This window comes from Coffea eugenioides, chromosome 11, assembly GCF_003713205.1.
Source record: "Coffea eugenioides isolate CCC68of chromosome 11, Ceug_1.0, whole genome shotgun sequence".
NCBI lineage: Eukaryota > Viridiplantae > Streptophyta > Magnoliopsida > Gentianales > Rubiaceae > Coffea > Coffea eugenioides.
This window is the reverse complement of record NC_040045.1, coordinates 35,072,861-35,090,393: the sequence shown is the minus strand read 5'-3', so window position 1 is coordinate 35,090,393 and position 17,533 is coordinate 35,072,861. Positions and strand designations below refer to the sequence as shown.

The 17,533-nt window shown below is 39.6% G+C and overlaps 1 protein-coding gene across 1 annotated transcript; it reads right to left on the bottom strand.

Annotated features, from left to right (window-relative positions):
* Positions 1 to 12,604: 12,604 nt before the first annotated feature.
* On the bottom strand, positions 12,605 to 16,714 carry LOC113752397. Its single transcript, XM_027296510.1, has 2 exons — positions 16,039 to 16,714; positions 12,605 to 15,942 (listed from the first exon to the last, which is right to left on the bottom strand). The coding sequence occupies exons 1-2, from the start codon at positions 16,712 to 16,714 to the stop codon at positions 12,605 to 12,607; spliced, it is 4,014 nt and encodes a 1,337-aa protein (XP_027152311.1).
* Positions 16,715 to 17,533: the final 819 nt, after the last annotated feature.

The following is a 17,533-nucleotide window of genomic DNA, read 5'->3' as shown; positions in this document are numbered from 1 at the left end:
CTGAGAGCTGAGAGCTGAGAGCTGGCGGCGCGCGATGCGGCCGCACGCAGGTGGAGCAGATCGGCAGGGGCGGCGGCGCTCGGGTGGGGCGCGACTTGGCGCTAGTGGCGACGGCGCAGCTTCAGCCCGACAAGCAGCGGCGTGCTGGTCAACGGCGGCGCGCGTTGGTGACGGTGGCGGCGCAGTGGAGCTTGGAGGCGGCGGCGAATGAAGAAGAGAAGAGAAGGGGAAAAAGAAAACAGCGGGGAAGAAGGAAGAAAGAAAAAGAAAGAAAGAAGAAAAGAAGAAAAAGAAAAGAGAAAAGGAATTTTTTTTTTTAAATAAATAAATATATATATATATATTTTTATTTTTTTTTTATTTTTTTTTATTAAGTATTACTATATTTTTTTTTTTAGTGCGAAACTAATCACTTCCTTTCTTTTAAAGATAGGAATAACAGAATAATAATACTAACTAATAAGAAAAGTTAGTTTTTTTCTTTTTTCTTTTTTCTTTTTTTTTTTTCACGTTTTAGGTCATCAAACACCGCGTGGGCATGCCAAGATTATAAAACATCCACTGATCTCAGGAGACACCAACACCGCGTGGGCACGCCAAGATCGGTCTTCGTCCTCTGATCTCAGGAGACACCAACACCGCGTGGGCACGCCAAGATCGGTCTTCCTGATTGCAGTGAAGAAAATATTAATACAGATACTACCCAACGAGTAAATGACCCAATGCTAAAGAAGAACAACTAGAAATAACAAAACTAATATTCGGGTTGCCTCCCAAACTAGCGCCTTTCTTTAGTGTCTTTGGCTAGACATCGCCCATAATTTGCTTAAACCAAGCAAATTGGGTCCTCCAAATGCATCATCTCTACCCGCTCAACTGGAACCTCATCATAATATGGCTTGAGGCGATGACCATTCACCACAAATTTCTTCTCCGTCTTTAGACTCTGGATTTCCACTGCACCATAATCAAAGACATTAGTTACAACAAAGGGACCAATCCAACGAGAGCGTAGCTTACCTGGAAATAACTTCAATTTGGAGTGATACAGTAGAACTTTTTGTCCACATTCAAACGTCTTCCTAGAGATCTGTTGGTCATGAAAAATCTTGTTTTTCTCCTTATAAATCACAGCATTCTCGTAGGCTTCATTGCGAATCTCCTCTAATTCTTGTAACTGTAGCTTCCTTTGAATTCCGCCCTCTTCGATATCCATGTTGCATTGCTTGACCGCCCAAAATGCTCTATGCTCGAACTCGACAGGGAGGTGGCATGGCTTCCCAAATACCAAACGGTAAGGGGACATGCCGATTGGCGTCTTGTACGCCGTTCTATATGCCCACAAGGCATCGTCAAGTCTTATACTCCAATCCTTCCTGTCGGGTCGAACCATCTTTTCCAAAATTGACTTGATCTCCCGGTTCGATGCTTCCGCCTGACCGTTTGTCTGCGGGTGGTAAGACGTGGAGACTTTGTGCAAGACACCGTACCTCCTAAAAAGTGCAGCAATTGTCTTGTTGCAGAAATGGGTACCCCGATCACTTACAATTGCTCGCGGCATCCCAAATCGGACAAAGATATTGGACTTGACGAATTCTGCAACTACTTTGGAATCATTAGTACGGGTGGCCTTTGCTTCCACCCATTTCGAGACATAGTCTACAGCAAGCAATATATATAAAAAACCAAAAGATGAAGGAAAAGGGCCCATAAAGTCAATACCCCAAACATCAAAAATCTCAACAAAAATCATTGGGGTCTGGGTCATTTGATCCCTTCGAGAAATATTACCTACTCGTTGACACTTATCACATGATTTACAAAATAGGTAGGTATCCTTAAAGAGGGTCGGCCAATAAAATCCACTCTCTAAAACCTTACGAGCAGTTCTCTTTGGTCCAAAGTGACCTCCACATGCAAAAGAGTGACAATAAGCTAAAATAGACTGGAATTCATTTTCACTCACACATCTGCGAATGATTTGGTCGGCACCACGTTTCCAGAGGTAAGGGTCATCCCAGATGTAAGATTTTGCTTCACTCCTTAACTTATCCCTTTTTGCCTTAGGCCATCCTGCAGGAAACTTGTCAGTAACTAGAAAATTAACAATATCTGCATACCAGGGCAAAATTAAATTAGCAGAAAATAAGTGCTCGTCAGGGAAGGTTTCTCTCAACGGGATATCGTCCTTGGTGACTTGTACCCGACTCAAGTGATCTGCTACCAAATTCTCTGCCCCTTTCTTATCTCTGATCTCCAAGTCAAACTCCTGTAGCAACAATATCCACCTTATCAGTCGCGGTTTTGCCTCTTTCTTGGTCAACAGATACCGCAGGGCTGCATGATCAGAGAAAATAATAACTTTAGCACCAAGTAAATAGGAACGAAATTTTTCTAAAGCAAAAACTACAGCTAGGAGCTCTTTCTCGGTGGTCGAATAGTTCAATTGGGCTCCGTTCAAGGCTCGAGATGCGTAGTATATAGCGTGGGCTGCCTTTCCCACTCTTTGACCTAGTACCGCACCCACTGCGTAATCGCTGGCGTCACACATGATTTCAAATGGGAGATTCCAGTCAGGGGGTTGGATGACAGGTGGCGAAGTGAGTAATTTTTTCAACTTCTCGAACGCTTCTTCGCATTTCTCGTCGAATTCAAAACTGACATCCTTTTGTAAAAGCCTGAAAAGTGGTGCCCCGATCTTTGAGAAATCCTTGATAAATCTGCGATAGAAACCTGCATGCCCTAGAAAAGAACGAACTTCCCGTACAGTTACGGGGTAAGGTAAAGCAGATATCACATCTATTTTAGCTTTATCAACTTCAATTCCTCTAGATGACACTACATGTCCTAGAACTATCCCGTGCTCAACCATGAAGTGACATTTTTCCCAATTTAGCACCAGGTTAGTCTCAATGCATCTTTTTAAAATCAATGTCAGGTTATCTAAGCAATCGTCAAAGCTATCACCATAGACACTGAAGTCATCCATGAATACCTCAATTATTCTCTCTACATACTCAGAAAAAATGCTAATCATGCACCTCTGGAATGTTGCAGGGGCATTACACAATCCAAAAGGCATTCTTCGATAGGCAAAAGTGCCAAAGGGGCAAGTGAAAGTTGTTTTCTCTTGATCCTCTGGCGCAATTGCTATCTGAAAATAACCAGAGAAACCATCTAAAAAACAATAATAGGCACGACAGGCTAACCTTTCAACCATTTGATCAATGAATGGAAGGGGAAAATGATCCTTCTTGGTCACTGCGTTCAATTTACGGTAATCGATGCACTGGCGCCAACCCGTAGGCTTTCGAATTGGAACAAGGTCCCCTTCATGATTTTCTTCCGCAGTTACCCCTGCTTTCTTTGGCACCACTTGGACCGGACTTACCCATGGGCTGTCTGAGATAGAGAAAATAATTCCTACGTCCAGAAGCTTGATTACCTCTTTCTTGACCACTTCCATCATGATGGGGTTCAATCTCCTTTGTGGTTGTCTTATCGGCCTAGCATCCTCTTCCAAGCGAATTCGATGCATGCACACAGACGGGCTTATACCCTTGATATCTGCAATTGTCCAACCTATAGCTTCCTTATGCTCCCTTAGAACCCGTAGCAGCTTATCCTCCTCCGTGGGTGATAATTTGGATGATATTATCACTGGTAACGTCTCTTTTTCACCTAGAAAGGCATACTTTAAATGCTCGGGCAGAGGCTTCAACTCCACTTCAGGTGCCTGCACGATAGAAGGTAATAGCTTTAGGTGTGGTTCAGGCACAAATATAGGAGCAACATCATACCTTAGAGGACTTTGGCCTAGTGAATGCAAGGCTCCAACCATTCTTTGCAAATTGATGTCTAACTCCATTTCGCATGCTGCTTCCAGATCCAAATGCTTGGTGATTGCTACCTCCAATTCATCCCTGCCATCAATCTCAAATACTTCTTGCACCAAAGGGTCAATTATACTCACAGCAAAAACAGCATTAGAATGACACGGATATTTCATGGCCTCAAATATACTGAAATGAACTATTTCTCCATCAAATTCCATCGTTAGGGTGCCCTTACTAACATCAATTTTTGTACGAGCCGTGCTCAAGAAGGGCCTCCCCAACAAAATTGGTGATGGATTTGGAGAACGTTCATCACCCATATCAAGAATATAAAAATCAGCAGGGAACACTAAATTGTTCACTTGTACTAACACATCTTCTATCACCCCATCAGGATAAGCATTAGTCCTATCAGCCAATTGAATTATAATGCCAGTTTCTTTTAAGGGGCCCAAATTCAGAGAAGCATATATAGCCTTGGGCATCACATTTATAGAGGCTCCTAAGTCTAACATGGCATTCCTAATGCTAGTGTTCCCTATTTTACAAGGAATAGTGAACATACCCGGGTCTCCGCACTTTGGTGGAAGTTTTCTTTGAAGCACTGCAGATACGTTCTCTCCCACGATTATCCTTTCATCTCCCCTCAATTTCTTCCTATTGATGCATAGGTCCTTCAAAAATTTGGCATACCGGGGTACTTGCTTAATTGCGTCAAGTAAGGGGATATTTATCTCCACCTTCCTAAACATCTCCAAAATTTCCTTTTCCTTGTCTTGCTTTTTAGGCCTTTCCAACCTGCTAGGAAAAGGTGGTGGGTTAGGCTTAACTGGACCCACTGGGTTACGTAGTACCTCTTCATTTGTGCCAGGAGTTCCTTCTTCCTCAAGCTCCTTCTCAATACGGTCCTCATTCTTGTCCTTCGGAGCCACTGGTGCTGGACCTTCAACCTCTTTCCCACTCCTGAGGGTCATTGCACTTACATTCTTGGGATTCACCTCAGGTTGGGATGGAAGTTTTCCCTTCCCCTGGGAGTCTAGTCGGTTGACAATTGAGGCTAATTGACTCATCTGATTTTCCAAATTTTGCATACGTGCTTTCATCTCTTGATTGTTGGCCTCAGTGTCCTGTTGAAATTTCATAGTATTAGAGGCTATGGTTTTAACCATGTCTTCTAGGGACATACCTGAGGTAGAGGAGGGTTGATTCCTTGTTTGATATTGTTGCTGGAAGCCCTGCTGTCTATTGGGGATGAAATTTTGTTGCTTATTTCCCCCATAGCTTAGATTTGGATGATCCCTCCAACCCGGATTGTATGAGTTGGAATAGGGGTCATACTGTCTACGTGGCATGGGCATGTTACCAGCCATATTTGCTTGCTCAATTCCCTCTTCATGTAACTGTGGGCACGAGTCAGTGGTATGACCAATATTCGTGCAAATCCCACACACTTTGGCCTGCTGTGCATTTCCTACAGCTATCTGTCGAACAAATGAGGTTAATTCCGATAACTGCTGTTCAATGGAAGATGAACTTACCTCATTGACCTTTCTCGTAGGAACATCTGCTCTCGTACCAAACTGCTGGCAATTCTCTGCCATTCGCTCGATTAAGTCCCATGCCTCCTGGGTAGTCTTATTCACCAGTGCACCACCACTTGCTGCATCAATGATATTTCTATCGTTCATCAGTAGCCCCTCGTAGAAGTACTGAATCAGCAGTTGATCACTTATTTGGTGATGAGGGCATCGGGTACGCAGCCTGGTGAACCTCTCCCAATATTCGTATAAGGATTCTCCGTGAAATTGCTTGATGCCACATATTTCTTTTCGCAAACTAGCAGCTCTGGATGCAGGGAAATATTTTTCAAAAAATTTTCTCTGCATCTCTGGCCACGTGGTGATAATGCCTGCAGGTAGACAGTATAACCAGTCCTTTGCCGAATCCTTGAGAGAGAAAGGGAAGGCCCTTAATTTAATTTGTTCATCAGTTACTCCCGAAGGCTTCATACTCGAACACACCACATCAAATTCCTGCATGTGTTTGTGGGGTTCCTCTCCTGGCAGACCATGAAAAGTAGGCAACAATTGTATTAAACCAGGTTTTAGTTCAAAAGCTGCATTCTCACTAAGGCGAGGGAAAGTTATGCAGAGGGGTTGTTGGGTCAAGTTTGGAGCAGCCAACTCCCTTAATGTTTGTGTGTTTGCCATGGCGAAGTTCTCTTGGTACGAATCACTTGAAGTGTCACCAAACGAATCTGCTGGTTCAACTTCGGGCTCAAGTCTCTGAGATGTAGCACTGGAGTGCTCCTCTCTGAGCTGTCTGGTTTCTTTCCTTGTTCTACGCGCGATTTTCTCTACTTCAGGGTCAAAAACCAATTCACCTGTACGAGAAGACCTAGGCATACACTAGAAAAATACCAGAAAATTAGAGCAAAAAAAATGAACTTAATAAAGAAACAAATAATAACGCCAGTCCCCGGCAACGACGTCAAAAATTGACAGGTCGTCAGCCTGTGCAATAATAATAATGAATATAGAACCTAGCTACCACTAAGAGCAGTCAATAATTAATCCTAGGTACTGGAGCAGGGACTCTAGGTGTGCAATGGGTTACTTGATTCACCCTGTTCCCGAAGAGTTTGCTTAATCCGATATACCAGAATTAATTAGTTGACAAAAATTACTAAATAGTAGACAGTGGCAAGTAGGGTCGTCTCCTCAGGGACTGGAGATATCTGTCTCTTTTAAAGTCCAATTGATAAAGGGGGGGTTTTACCGGAATGAAACTAAAAATAATTAAACAATTTAACTAAAAATAATAATAACTAGCACGAATATAGCAGGAATTAAATCAAGAATAAATAAATTCTAGCCAAGGATGCAACTACTCAGGCACAGTCCATTTATCCGATCATTGATGCAGGAGAGGTTCACTTAATTTATTAATAGGCTAGTTATAGTCTGACGACCAATTTTTCCTTAAATTATTGATAACCAAGGTACGACCATTGATCACTCCTAACCAGAAAATACTCCTAGGTACGACCGTAGGAATTAATTTCCCAATTGCATTAATAATAGAAAAACCTAGCCCTAACCAATAACACGCTACGAGGGTTATTTAAATTAGATTGCACGTTCCCCTAATGTGTAAACACACCAGTTGCCACTAATATTAATCAATCAAACAATTACGGATTTAATTGACTAAATTGGCACGAGACTAACAAATCACATTGAACATCGGGCCCTTGACATCCAATTAATAAAATAATCCCATGAAAATACAAGCAGGCAACGTGCAAATATTAATAAATTAAGGAACGCGTGAAAACTAATTAGATCTCACAGTTTCGGGACTGCGCCGTCGAGTTGACCCTTGACTAGATGGAAGACTTAGCCACGCCGCATAATTAAATCATCACACGAATTAATGGATTGCAAAAGTATAGCGTTTTCTATTAAGAAGCAAGGAATAAAATGTGTTTTTCCCGTTGGGGAATTTTGTCGAACACCTGGCGTGTGTCAGAGGCCAGTCAGAAGAAGGGAAAAACTAAAACTAAACTAAAAGACTAAAACCCAGAGATATCCCTCTGCTACTCTACGTTCTCCCTATTTAAGCCACAAAAGAAAGATAACTAAAGGCTCTCTACGTGGTCCCCACACATGTGGACAAAGCCTTCAAAGTACTTCTTGCCCCAAGTCTCCTTCCGTAGCTTTCTTTTTAGAGTCCAAATGACTAGATGCCTTCCACTAGCTTGTGGTCCCCACCAATTCAAGGACCCAAGCATTGAAGCCCTTAAAAGTTTCCATATTTTCCATAAAGTCCCTCCTTTTGGTAGTTTTCTGCTTTATTCCTGAAATTAAGTCCACATACCAAATATAAGTAAATATCAGCAATTAACACAATATTTGTCAGGGATAAAAGGGAAAATTAATAATAAAATTACCAACAAATTATACCCTATCACCAGACTCGGTTGTCACATTGTGGGACTTCTTTCTCATAGCAAGCTTGTGCAGGCATAGATATGCTGCAGGAATTAGAGATAGAAGAAGCAGCAGAAATTGTAAGAAATCCATCAGCATGTCAGAGGAATTGGGGCTTTTTTCTTTTAAAGTATAATATGGGTATTGAAGATTAGGTCAACAAAGAAAAACTGAATGGATAAACCCGGCAGAGCTCTGGGGATGAAGGTTCTTTTGCACGCTGCAGTGCTTTATAGTGGTCGCAGAGAGAGTTACGCAATTGCTCCCCTCAACTTTGATGAGTCTTTAAAGATGGCTTGAAAAACTTTAAAACTTTTATTTCGTCTTGCATTACCACCACTTGAAATTTCTTGTATTTCCTTCTGTCGCTTATGTTGCCCCCTAAATTTATGAAGTAACTAGATTTATCACTTATTTTAAACATGAAGACATCCAAAATTAAAATTTAATTTTAATTAAAACAAAATAAGAATCTTCAACTTTTTCCACGTAAAAAAAAAAAAAGAATGAATGATTTTTATTTGAATCAAATTTTTAAGAACTACAGTTGTTTAGTGCATTAAAAACTGGAATCATATATTGCTTGAACATTATTATTGTCCTTGATACTCTTTATAATTTTGAAAAGATTGACACGTCTGTTGTACTTTTTTAAAAAAAACAATTTTGTAGGGGGGGAAATATGAATTTAAGAACCAGGAAGAGAAAGAAAAATTTGAGCCTAGAACATTTAAATCTTGGGACCTTAATCACTGGATCAATACCTTTTCGGCGTACCATATATATCTTTAACATTGTGTACTATTGAAAAAAAATAAATTTGCCTCAGTGATATTGAATTGTACACTGAAGCACTTACAGCCCCTAACCTTGACATCCCAGCTTTGCTACTGAAGCTAATAGTATCTGTACCGACATCGAAGATTAAAGTTGGAGAAATACCACAAAGAAAACACTATTATTATATAATAGTATTATTAAATCATTTGTTCAGAAATGTTTATGCAAAAAGAAATAGCACTAGTTTTTGTGAATGCCACTCCACAGGCTCCTTGCTCTTTGACAAAAACTATAACGATTATATGGAATATTGAGATATACTATTAGCATTTAGTAAAATTGAAATGCTAATCTAGGGTTTTGCAATATCTAAAGAATTTGCATATAAATACCAACACGTAATCTAGGTTCAGTTTCTATAGATATTACCGGTGCACTGCCAAAAATTTAATGAAAAAAATGTTTGCTTATTGAGAGATAAATTAGAGAAACACAAATAGTATAAAAAGGAATAACTATTATATTTCCTCCATCCCAAATTGTTTGTCTCATTTTTTTCAACTTTTTAACACTAGTAGTTTGATGGTGATGTTTGTGGATTTTTTTTAAAATTGTCTTAAAAAATTCAAAATTAATAGCATTGTAAAGAGAGATCAAATATAACTTTGACTTTGGTAAGATGACAAACATTTTGGAAAGTCCCAAAATGGAGAGTATCATACCTTCAATGGAAGGGTTGAATATTTTTTTTTATTTCTTATATGTTAATTGTCCAAGTATCTATCAATTCTTTAGTGGTTGAGCTTTTTTTTGGAAGGGTTGAATAGCAGGGCAAATATCTCTCTCTCTCTCTCTCTCTATTTTCTTTTCCAATTTAGGTTTTCTACTATATTAATTCATTATATAGAATTCTTTGTTGTTTCCAGAATTATTTCAAAAATCATTTCCCCTAATTTTTTATTACTTCAAGTACATCTTAACAATGCTCAATAAGTATCCATTAGACAGACCTTTCAAAACAAAGTAAATTAATCATGCAGAATATTTCTTTCTTTAGTTAAGCACAAGAGTGAGAAGCTTCTTAAAGGCAAAATCTTACTGAAAAGCAAGTTATAAATCTAAAGATTGAGAGGGGAAACAACATCATCTATTAGTACTTCCTTGATTGCAAAAGTTAACGGTTGCCACGTTTAGGGGTCAGAGGATGCCATAAACCCCGATGGAATAAATCTGTTGATTATAAATTATTTAGTTGATATGCAATAATATCTGTAGATATGTTACACATATCATCATAAATATTGTCTCTTCATTTTTGCTCTTCATTTTCTACAATTCGAAACCCCTGCAATTGATGAGCCTAGTGTTAAATCCGCCTTGAACTATTTATGGAAATGTAAAATTTAAGGCTACGATTAAAGTTTTGGAAAATGCATAAGGGCATTTTTTATTGCCCAAAATGTCCAAGGGTCAAAATGAAATATCACAAAAGTTAAGAGTATCAGCGTTCAATTCCTCCTTTTATGCTTTTTGCATAGAGTTCCTCCTCTGTACAATGACAGGTTGTCGAGTCTGTGCAATAATAATAATAATAATAATAAGCTAAATACCACTAAAAGCAGTCAATAATTAATCCTAGGTACTGGAGCAGGGACTCTAGGTGTGCAATGGGTTACTTGATTCACCCTGTTCCCGAAGAGTTTGCTTATTCTGATATACCAGAATTAATTAGTTGACAAAAATTACTAAATAGTAGGCAGTGGCAAGTAGGGTCGTCTCCTCAGGGACTGGGGATATTTGTTTCTTTGAAATTCCAATTGGTAAATGGGGATTTTATCGGAGTGAAACTAAAAATAATTAAGCAATTCAACTGAAAATAAATAATTAACTAGCACGAATATAACAGGAATTAAATCAAGAAAAGATAAATTCTAGCCAAGGATACAACTACTCAGACACAGTCCATTTATCCGATCATCGATACAAAAGAGGTTCACTTAATTTATTAATAGGCTAGTTATAGTCGCCGATGAACTCTAACGACCAATTTTTCCTTAATTTATTGATAACAAAGGTACGACCATTGATCACCCCTAACCAGAAAATACTCCTAGATACGACCGTAGGAATTAATTTTTCAATTGCATTAATAACTAGAAAAACCTAGCCCTAATTAATAACACGCTACGGGGGTTATTTAAATTAGATTGCACGTTCCCCTAATGTGTAAACACACCAGTTGCCACTAATATAAATCAATCAAACAATTACGGATTTAATTGATTAATTTGGTACGAGATTAATAAATTACATTGAACATCTGACCCTTGACATCCAATTAATAAAATAATCCCATGAAAATTCAAGTAGACAACGTGCAAATATTAATAAATTGAAAAACGAGTGAAAACTAATTAGATCTCACAGATTTTCGAGACTGCGCCGTCGAGTTGATCCTTGACTAGATGAAGGGCTTAGTCACACCGCATAATTAAATCTCCACGCAAATTAATTGATTGCAAAAGTATCAAATTTTTCACTAAGAAACGAGAAATAAAAGATATTTTTTCCGTTGAAAAATATTATCGAACAGTAGGCTGCGTTAAAGGCCAGTAAGGAAAAAGAAAACTAAAAACTATGCTAAAGGCTAAAAACTAGAGCCGTCCCTTCTGTACGTGTTTTCTCCTTTTTTTAAAAGCCAAAAGAAGTGACTCCTCCTCTCTCTAGTGGTCCCCTACTGACTTGAGCCAATGAAGTACACAAGATGGGCCCTAGCCGAATTGTCTCTTGTTTCCTTTTGCTATTAGAACTTCCCGTACCAGCCATCTCTTCATCAGCCCAGAAGGAAAAGGAAATCAGCTTTGGTCCCCTCTTGTGGCCCACGTTGATGGAGCTTTGCAGAGGGCTCTCACGTGTGATGTAATTTGCCTCAAAAAGTCCCTTCTATTTTATGTTTTGCTATTTTATTCCCTGAAATTGAGTTCCAATACCAAATATAAGTAGATATTAATATTTAAAATAATATTTGGCAGAAATAAAAGGAAAAATTAGTAATAAAATTGCTAACAAATAATACCATATCAGAAATGTAAAATTTAAGGGTACGATTAAAGTTTTGGAAAATGCATCAGGGCATTTTTTATTGCCCAAAATGTCCAAGGGTCAAAATGAAATATCACAAAAGTTAAGAGTATCAGCGTTCAATTCCTCCTTTTATGCTTTTTTGCATAGAGTTCCTCCTCTGTTTTTATCTTCTTCGTCTCCTTTTTCTAATTTCTCTCGTTCTTCACTTCATCCTCTTTTCATTTTTAGTTTTTATTGTTTGCTTCCTTTTTCTTTATTCACACAAATAAAAAACATGGAATCTTCTTATTTTTGTTTTTCTTTCTCTTCACTGGTCACATCCTCCTTTGTGATTGTTTCCTTCTTTCTTTCAATTTGATTTTAGATCTTAAGACATTCTTTTCTTTTTCTTTTTCTTTTTTTAACATCTGCTAAGAAATTAATTAGAATAGTCATACTAATACAATTGTATATCAACTTTTATACGCATTAGCTACGCATCAATAGTAACCATAGCTTTAGGGCAGCCAAAAGGGTAGCCAGTGTCAGCATAATTGATCTCAAATTGCCTTGACTTTGTTGCCATGTATACCTGTCTGGACTGTCATCTCCGAAGACTTGGGAGTCTACTTGGGATGTCTTTTGTGGAAGATAAGGAGAATATTTTTTTTTTTTTTTGAAGAAAGAAAGCACAACTACTTAATTATGTACATAACTTGTCCATAACGACTTAGTCCAAGTCGTCGTTGGATGGTTTCATGAAGTAAAAAGTGGTTTCTTGACTCTTGAGTCAAGTCTAAGCTGTCGTTGGCTATTACATTCAGCCAGGTTTCTTTTTTTTTCGAAACGATAGCTTTATAAATTACTCAAATTTGTACAGATTTGGACAAAGGTCCATTCATCAGGACAAAGGTCCTACCTAAACATTAGTGCTTAGCACTTTAAGTTGGGATTCACCCATTCCTCATCAACTAAGATTGTTAGAGCATACATGCTCAATTTGATACTACCTACGAAACCTGATTCAGCAAAAGAGAAAGTACACTTTTGGAACAGATTACTTATAGACTGAATATCCTCCACCAGAGTAGCCATCTGTTGATTGCTTGTTCTTGAATGTATAATGCACTCAATCAACTCACTATCCTCCAGCTCCACTTTAATACATGTCCAGCCTTGATTGATAGCATTCAGAAGTGCAAGCCTCACCGCACCAGCAAGGTCCTGCATTGTGTCTCCTGACATTCTTTCCCTTAAAGCCCAGCTCGCTTGTAGACAACCTGCCAAGTCTGTCACAGTGACTCCAATTCCCACCATTTGTTGCCTTCTGTCTAGGTGGGTGTGGACCTTGATCATCAGCCCGGCTTGGTTCTCACTCTGTCTTTGGACTTGCTCAGCATATTCCAGAGTTTCTGTTCCCTGAGTGTTCTTTCTACTCTCCTTCCCTTTGTTGACCTCCTCAAATTCCGTCCAACTCTTCACAGCTTTTTGTATTACTCTATGAGGCTCTTTTTCCTTACAATCAAACTCCCTCTCGTTTCTGGCTTTCCAAATGTGCCAGAGAATATTAATGGTAAGGTTCGCATGGTCCTCTCCTCCTCTCTCTTTCTGAGCTTCCATGATTGCAGTCCACCATTTCATGAAACAGTAAGATACATTCTGTATACCATCCCATTGTACAGGCGCTAGCTTCCAAACTTCCTGTACTTTGATGCATTGTAGCAACATGTGTTCTACTGTTTCATCCTCTTCACCACACGCTGCACATAAGGGATTTCCTTGTTTCGTTCTTCTGTAAATTTCACCTCTCACTGGGAGTCCTCCATGCAGACATTTCCATATGAATACTTTCATTTTTTGACACACTTTCTGCTTCCATAGTGATTTCCAAACTCTCATTATAGATCCTTCATAGCTAGTCCCTGCTTCCTCCCTCCTTCCTAAACGTTCCTGCTCCTTCTCCTTCAACCAAGTCTTATATCCAGATTGAGAAGTGTAATGTCCAGTTTGAGAATGAATCCAGTAATGCCCATCTTCTTTCCCTGTAAAGCTTATAGGTATCCTCAGTATTCTTTCGGCATCTTGCTGATTGAATATTCTGAATATCAAGACAGCATTCCATCTGTTGTTGATGATAAGATCTGACACATGCTCTAAATGACAACCAGGTGGTCTTGATGTTGTTGGTTTCCCACTTTTACTGTCTGGAATCCAACAATCTTCCCAGATACTCGTAGCCTTGCCATTTCCAATCTTCCTTTTGATACCCTTCTGTACTTCTTTGCGCACCTCAGCAATGCTTTGCCAAATCCAAGAAGCATTTTGAGGGACTTTACTGGTGAATAATGATTGCCTGGGGTAGTATTTTTCCTTCAATACCCTACTGACTAGCAGGTTTGGTTGAGTTAACAACTTCCAAACTTGCTTGCCCAGAAGAGCTCTATTGAAGCCTTGCAAGTCCTTGAATCCCATACCCCCCTTACTTTTGGATTCTGTCATCTTACTCCAACCGACCCAATGCATCCTTTTCTTTCCTTCTGACTCCCCCCACCAGTAGTCTGCCATTTTTGCACTTATATCCCTGCACATTTTAGAGCTCAGTCTGAAACAAGACATGGTGTAGGTTGGCATAGCCATAGCTACAGCTTTAAGCATGACTTCTTTCCCTGCTTGGCTTAACAGTTTATTTTTCCAACTCTGCAACTTCTTATCAACAGCATTCCGTATATACCCAAACACCTGCCCCTTAGATCTTGTTATGATCATTGGAAGGCCAAGGTATTGACCCTGTCCTATCTGCTGAATAGATCCCATAGCTTGGCAGACTTCCTCCCTTACAACTTGGATAGTGTTTTTACTGAAGAACACTGAGGATTTATCCATGTTGATAAGCTGACCAGTTGCCTTTTCATACACCTTGAGAATACTCATTAACACCCCAGCTTCCTGACCATTAGCTCTGCAAAATACTAAAGAGTCATCAGCAAAAAACAAATGAGTTATTGCTGGTGCCCCTCTACTGATTTTTATACCTGTCAGTTGCTTCCCCAACTTAGCTTTCTTTATCAGATTCGACAACCCTTCTGAGCACAACAGAAACAAGTATGGGGAAAGAGGATCACCTTGTCTTATTCCTCTGGTTGGGGTTATGTACTCCTTCTGATCACCATTTATGTTGAAAGAGTAGGTGACAGAGCTAATACAAGCAATAATCCAAGTTATCCATTTGTTACAGAATCCCATTCTTTCCATTATCACTTTCAAGAAACCCCACTCCACCCTATCGTAGGCCTTTGACATGTCAAGTTTCACTGCCATCATCCCAGCTTTCCCTTGTCTTTTGTTTTTCAGGAAATGTAACAATTCATGGGAAAGGATGACATTATCTATGATTTGCCTACCTGGGACAAAAGCTGACTGATTTTTGCTAATGCACTTAGAAAGAAAAGGTTTAAGCCTATTGACCAGAATTTTTGCAAGGGCCTTGTAGACCACTTGGCATAAGCTGATAGGCCTAAACTGTTTAATCTCTGACGGGCAGTCTACTTTTGGGATTAAGGAGATGATTGTATGATTAATGGCTTTAAGAATAACATTATTATGGAAGAAACCTTGAATCGCACTTACCAGGTCCTGTTTAATAGAGTTCCAGAATTTTTGGAAGAAAAGTGGAGACATACCATCACTCCCAGGAGCCTTATTAGGTTCCATAGAGAAGAAAGCAGTCTTGATCTCCTCTTCCTCAATATCTTTAGTCAGGTCTCTATTCATTTGCTCTGTTATAGATACAGGGATTCCCTCTAAAATATCATCAGGCACCACCGACCCTGAACTCTTAAACAATTCTTTATAATAGTCTGCTATTTCCTTCCCTAACTCTTCCTCAGTAGAAGTCCACTCCCCACTAGCTTTCTGCAACTTCTGAATTCTGTTTCTGCTTCTTCTTCCTTTGACTGTTGCATGAAAAAATTGGGTGTTTTTATCTCCCTCTTTTAACCATCTCAATCTGGATTTCTGATTCCAATAGGCCTCTTCATTATCATAAGCTACTTTCAATTGTTCTTTCAATTCCTGAATTCTTATTCTTTTGTTTTCAACCTCTGATGCCTTAATTTCCTCAATCTGCTCTTTGCACCATTTAATTCTATCCAGAGAGTTCCCTTTCTTACTGCTGCTCCATTTAAGAAGCTCTATCCTGCAGTTCTTGATTTTCTCCTTTACCTTGAACCATCTAGTTCCCTCGCACTGGACACTCCAAGCCTTCTTTACCACTTCCCCAATATCCTTATGTTGTAGCCATCTTTTATCAAATTGGAATCTTTTTTTCCATCTCTTTCTTTCCTTCTCTGTTTCAAGTAACAACATACTATGGTCAGAAGCAATCGATTCAATGTGTAGACACTTGGCGTCCCCATAGCACTGAGACCATTTTAATGTACAAAGGCCTCTGTCCAGACGCTCTTTAATTTCACCACTTCCATACCAGTTGTTACTCCAAGTCCAAGGTTTTCCCAGATACCCAACATCCAAAAGCTGGTTCTCATTTATGAACTCCTGAAAATCCTGAAGGCTTCTATAGTCCCTCCTCCTTCCACCCCATTTTTCATCATTAGAGGTGATATCATTGAAGTCACCTATTATAATCCATTTATCCCCCCATCCAACTTTCCTCCTATTCAGAACCTCCCATTGACCTCTTCTCACTTGGCTATCACAGCTTGCATAGATTCCAATCAACCACCAACACTCTTTTTTCTCTATGTCCTCTACTTTCACTTCAATTGTAAAAGCCGTACCTTGTACTTCTAAAATATTGGCTTCATTCTTCCACAGGAGTGCCATACCACCACTCCTATTCATAGCCTCTATTACAAAACTATTATCAAAGTTCAAAATCCTCTTAACTTTCTCCATATAAGTCTTCCTGTTTTTTGTTTCACAAAGGAAAATAATACTAGGGGAGAGGAGTCTGTTTTCCTCCTTCAGATGGGGAACTGTCAAGGGGCTCCCAGCACCTTGGCAGTTCCACACCAGAGCTCTCATTGATGGTTGAGAGACCAAGATGGGCTGGTCTCTTCCCCCCTCAGTATCTGATCAGAAAATTCCATCTCATTACTCCCTTTGTATCGTTTTCCAACTTGTTCCTTCTGTTCCATATCCAGCATTTCCTCATCAGCTATTGGCAGCTTCCTCTTACTATTTCCTCCATTCTTGGAATCCCTATTCTGAATATCCACTAGAGGTTGCCTATCACTGTCACTTCTTTTATTTCTTAGTCTTACTTTCCTCATCATTTTCCCATCATTTTCCTTATCCTGACTGTGGCTTTCCTCATCCAGCAGCATGTCCATAGACTTGTCATCCCTTACCTCCAAACTCCTGTCCAGGATCCTGGTACTAGCATCACCAGATACAACCATAGGTCTTGCTACTTGCACCATACTATCTAACTCACTCTCTGTTGAGACAGACTCCAGGATGCACTCTTTATTAATCTTTTCAGTTCCTTTATTATAGGGACCTGTCTCCTGAGCATCCAGGATCACCTCATCCTCTTCATTTGGTTCCTGAATCCTATTATCCTGCCCCTCTTTCTGATCCCCTACTGAGCATGCCTTCCTTGTCAGGTCCAAGCTCTTCACACCCTCAGTCCTATTTGCAATGGCCCCCTGATCTACTTTTTTACCATTGCTCCTCCTGATCCATTCCCCATCTTGAAACCCCCAAACCTGCCTGTCCGGATTATATGAGCTGTGAATATCCTCCTTATGTGGAGATCCTCTTCCACTTTGTGCTCGTAGCCAGGGGCCATATTGATTCTCCTGTTGTCCTTTTTTAATGTTCACTACATTCCTACATTTC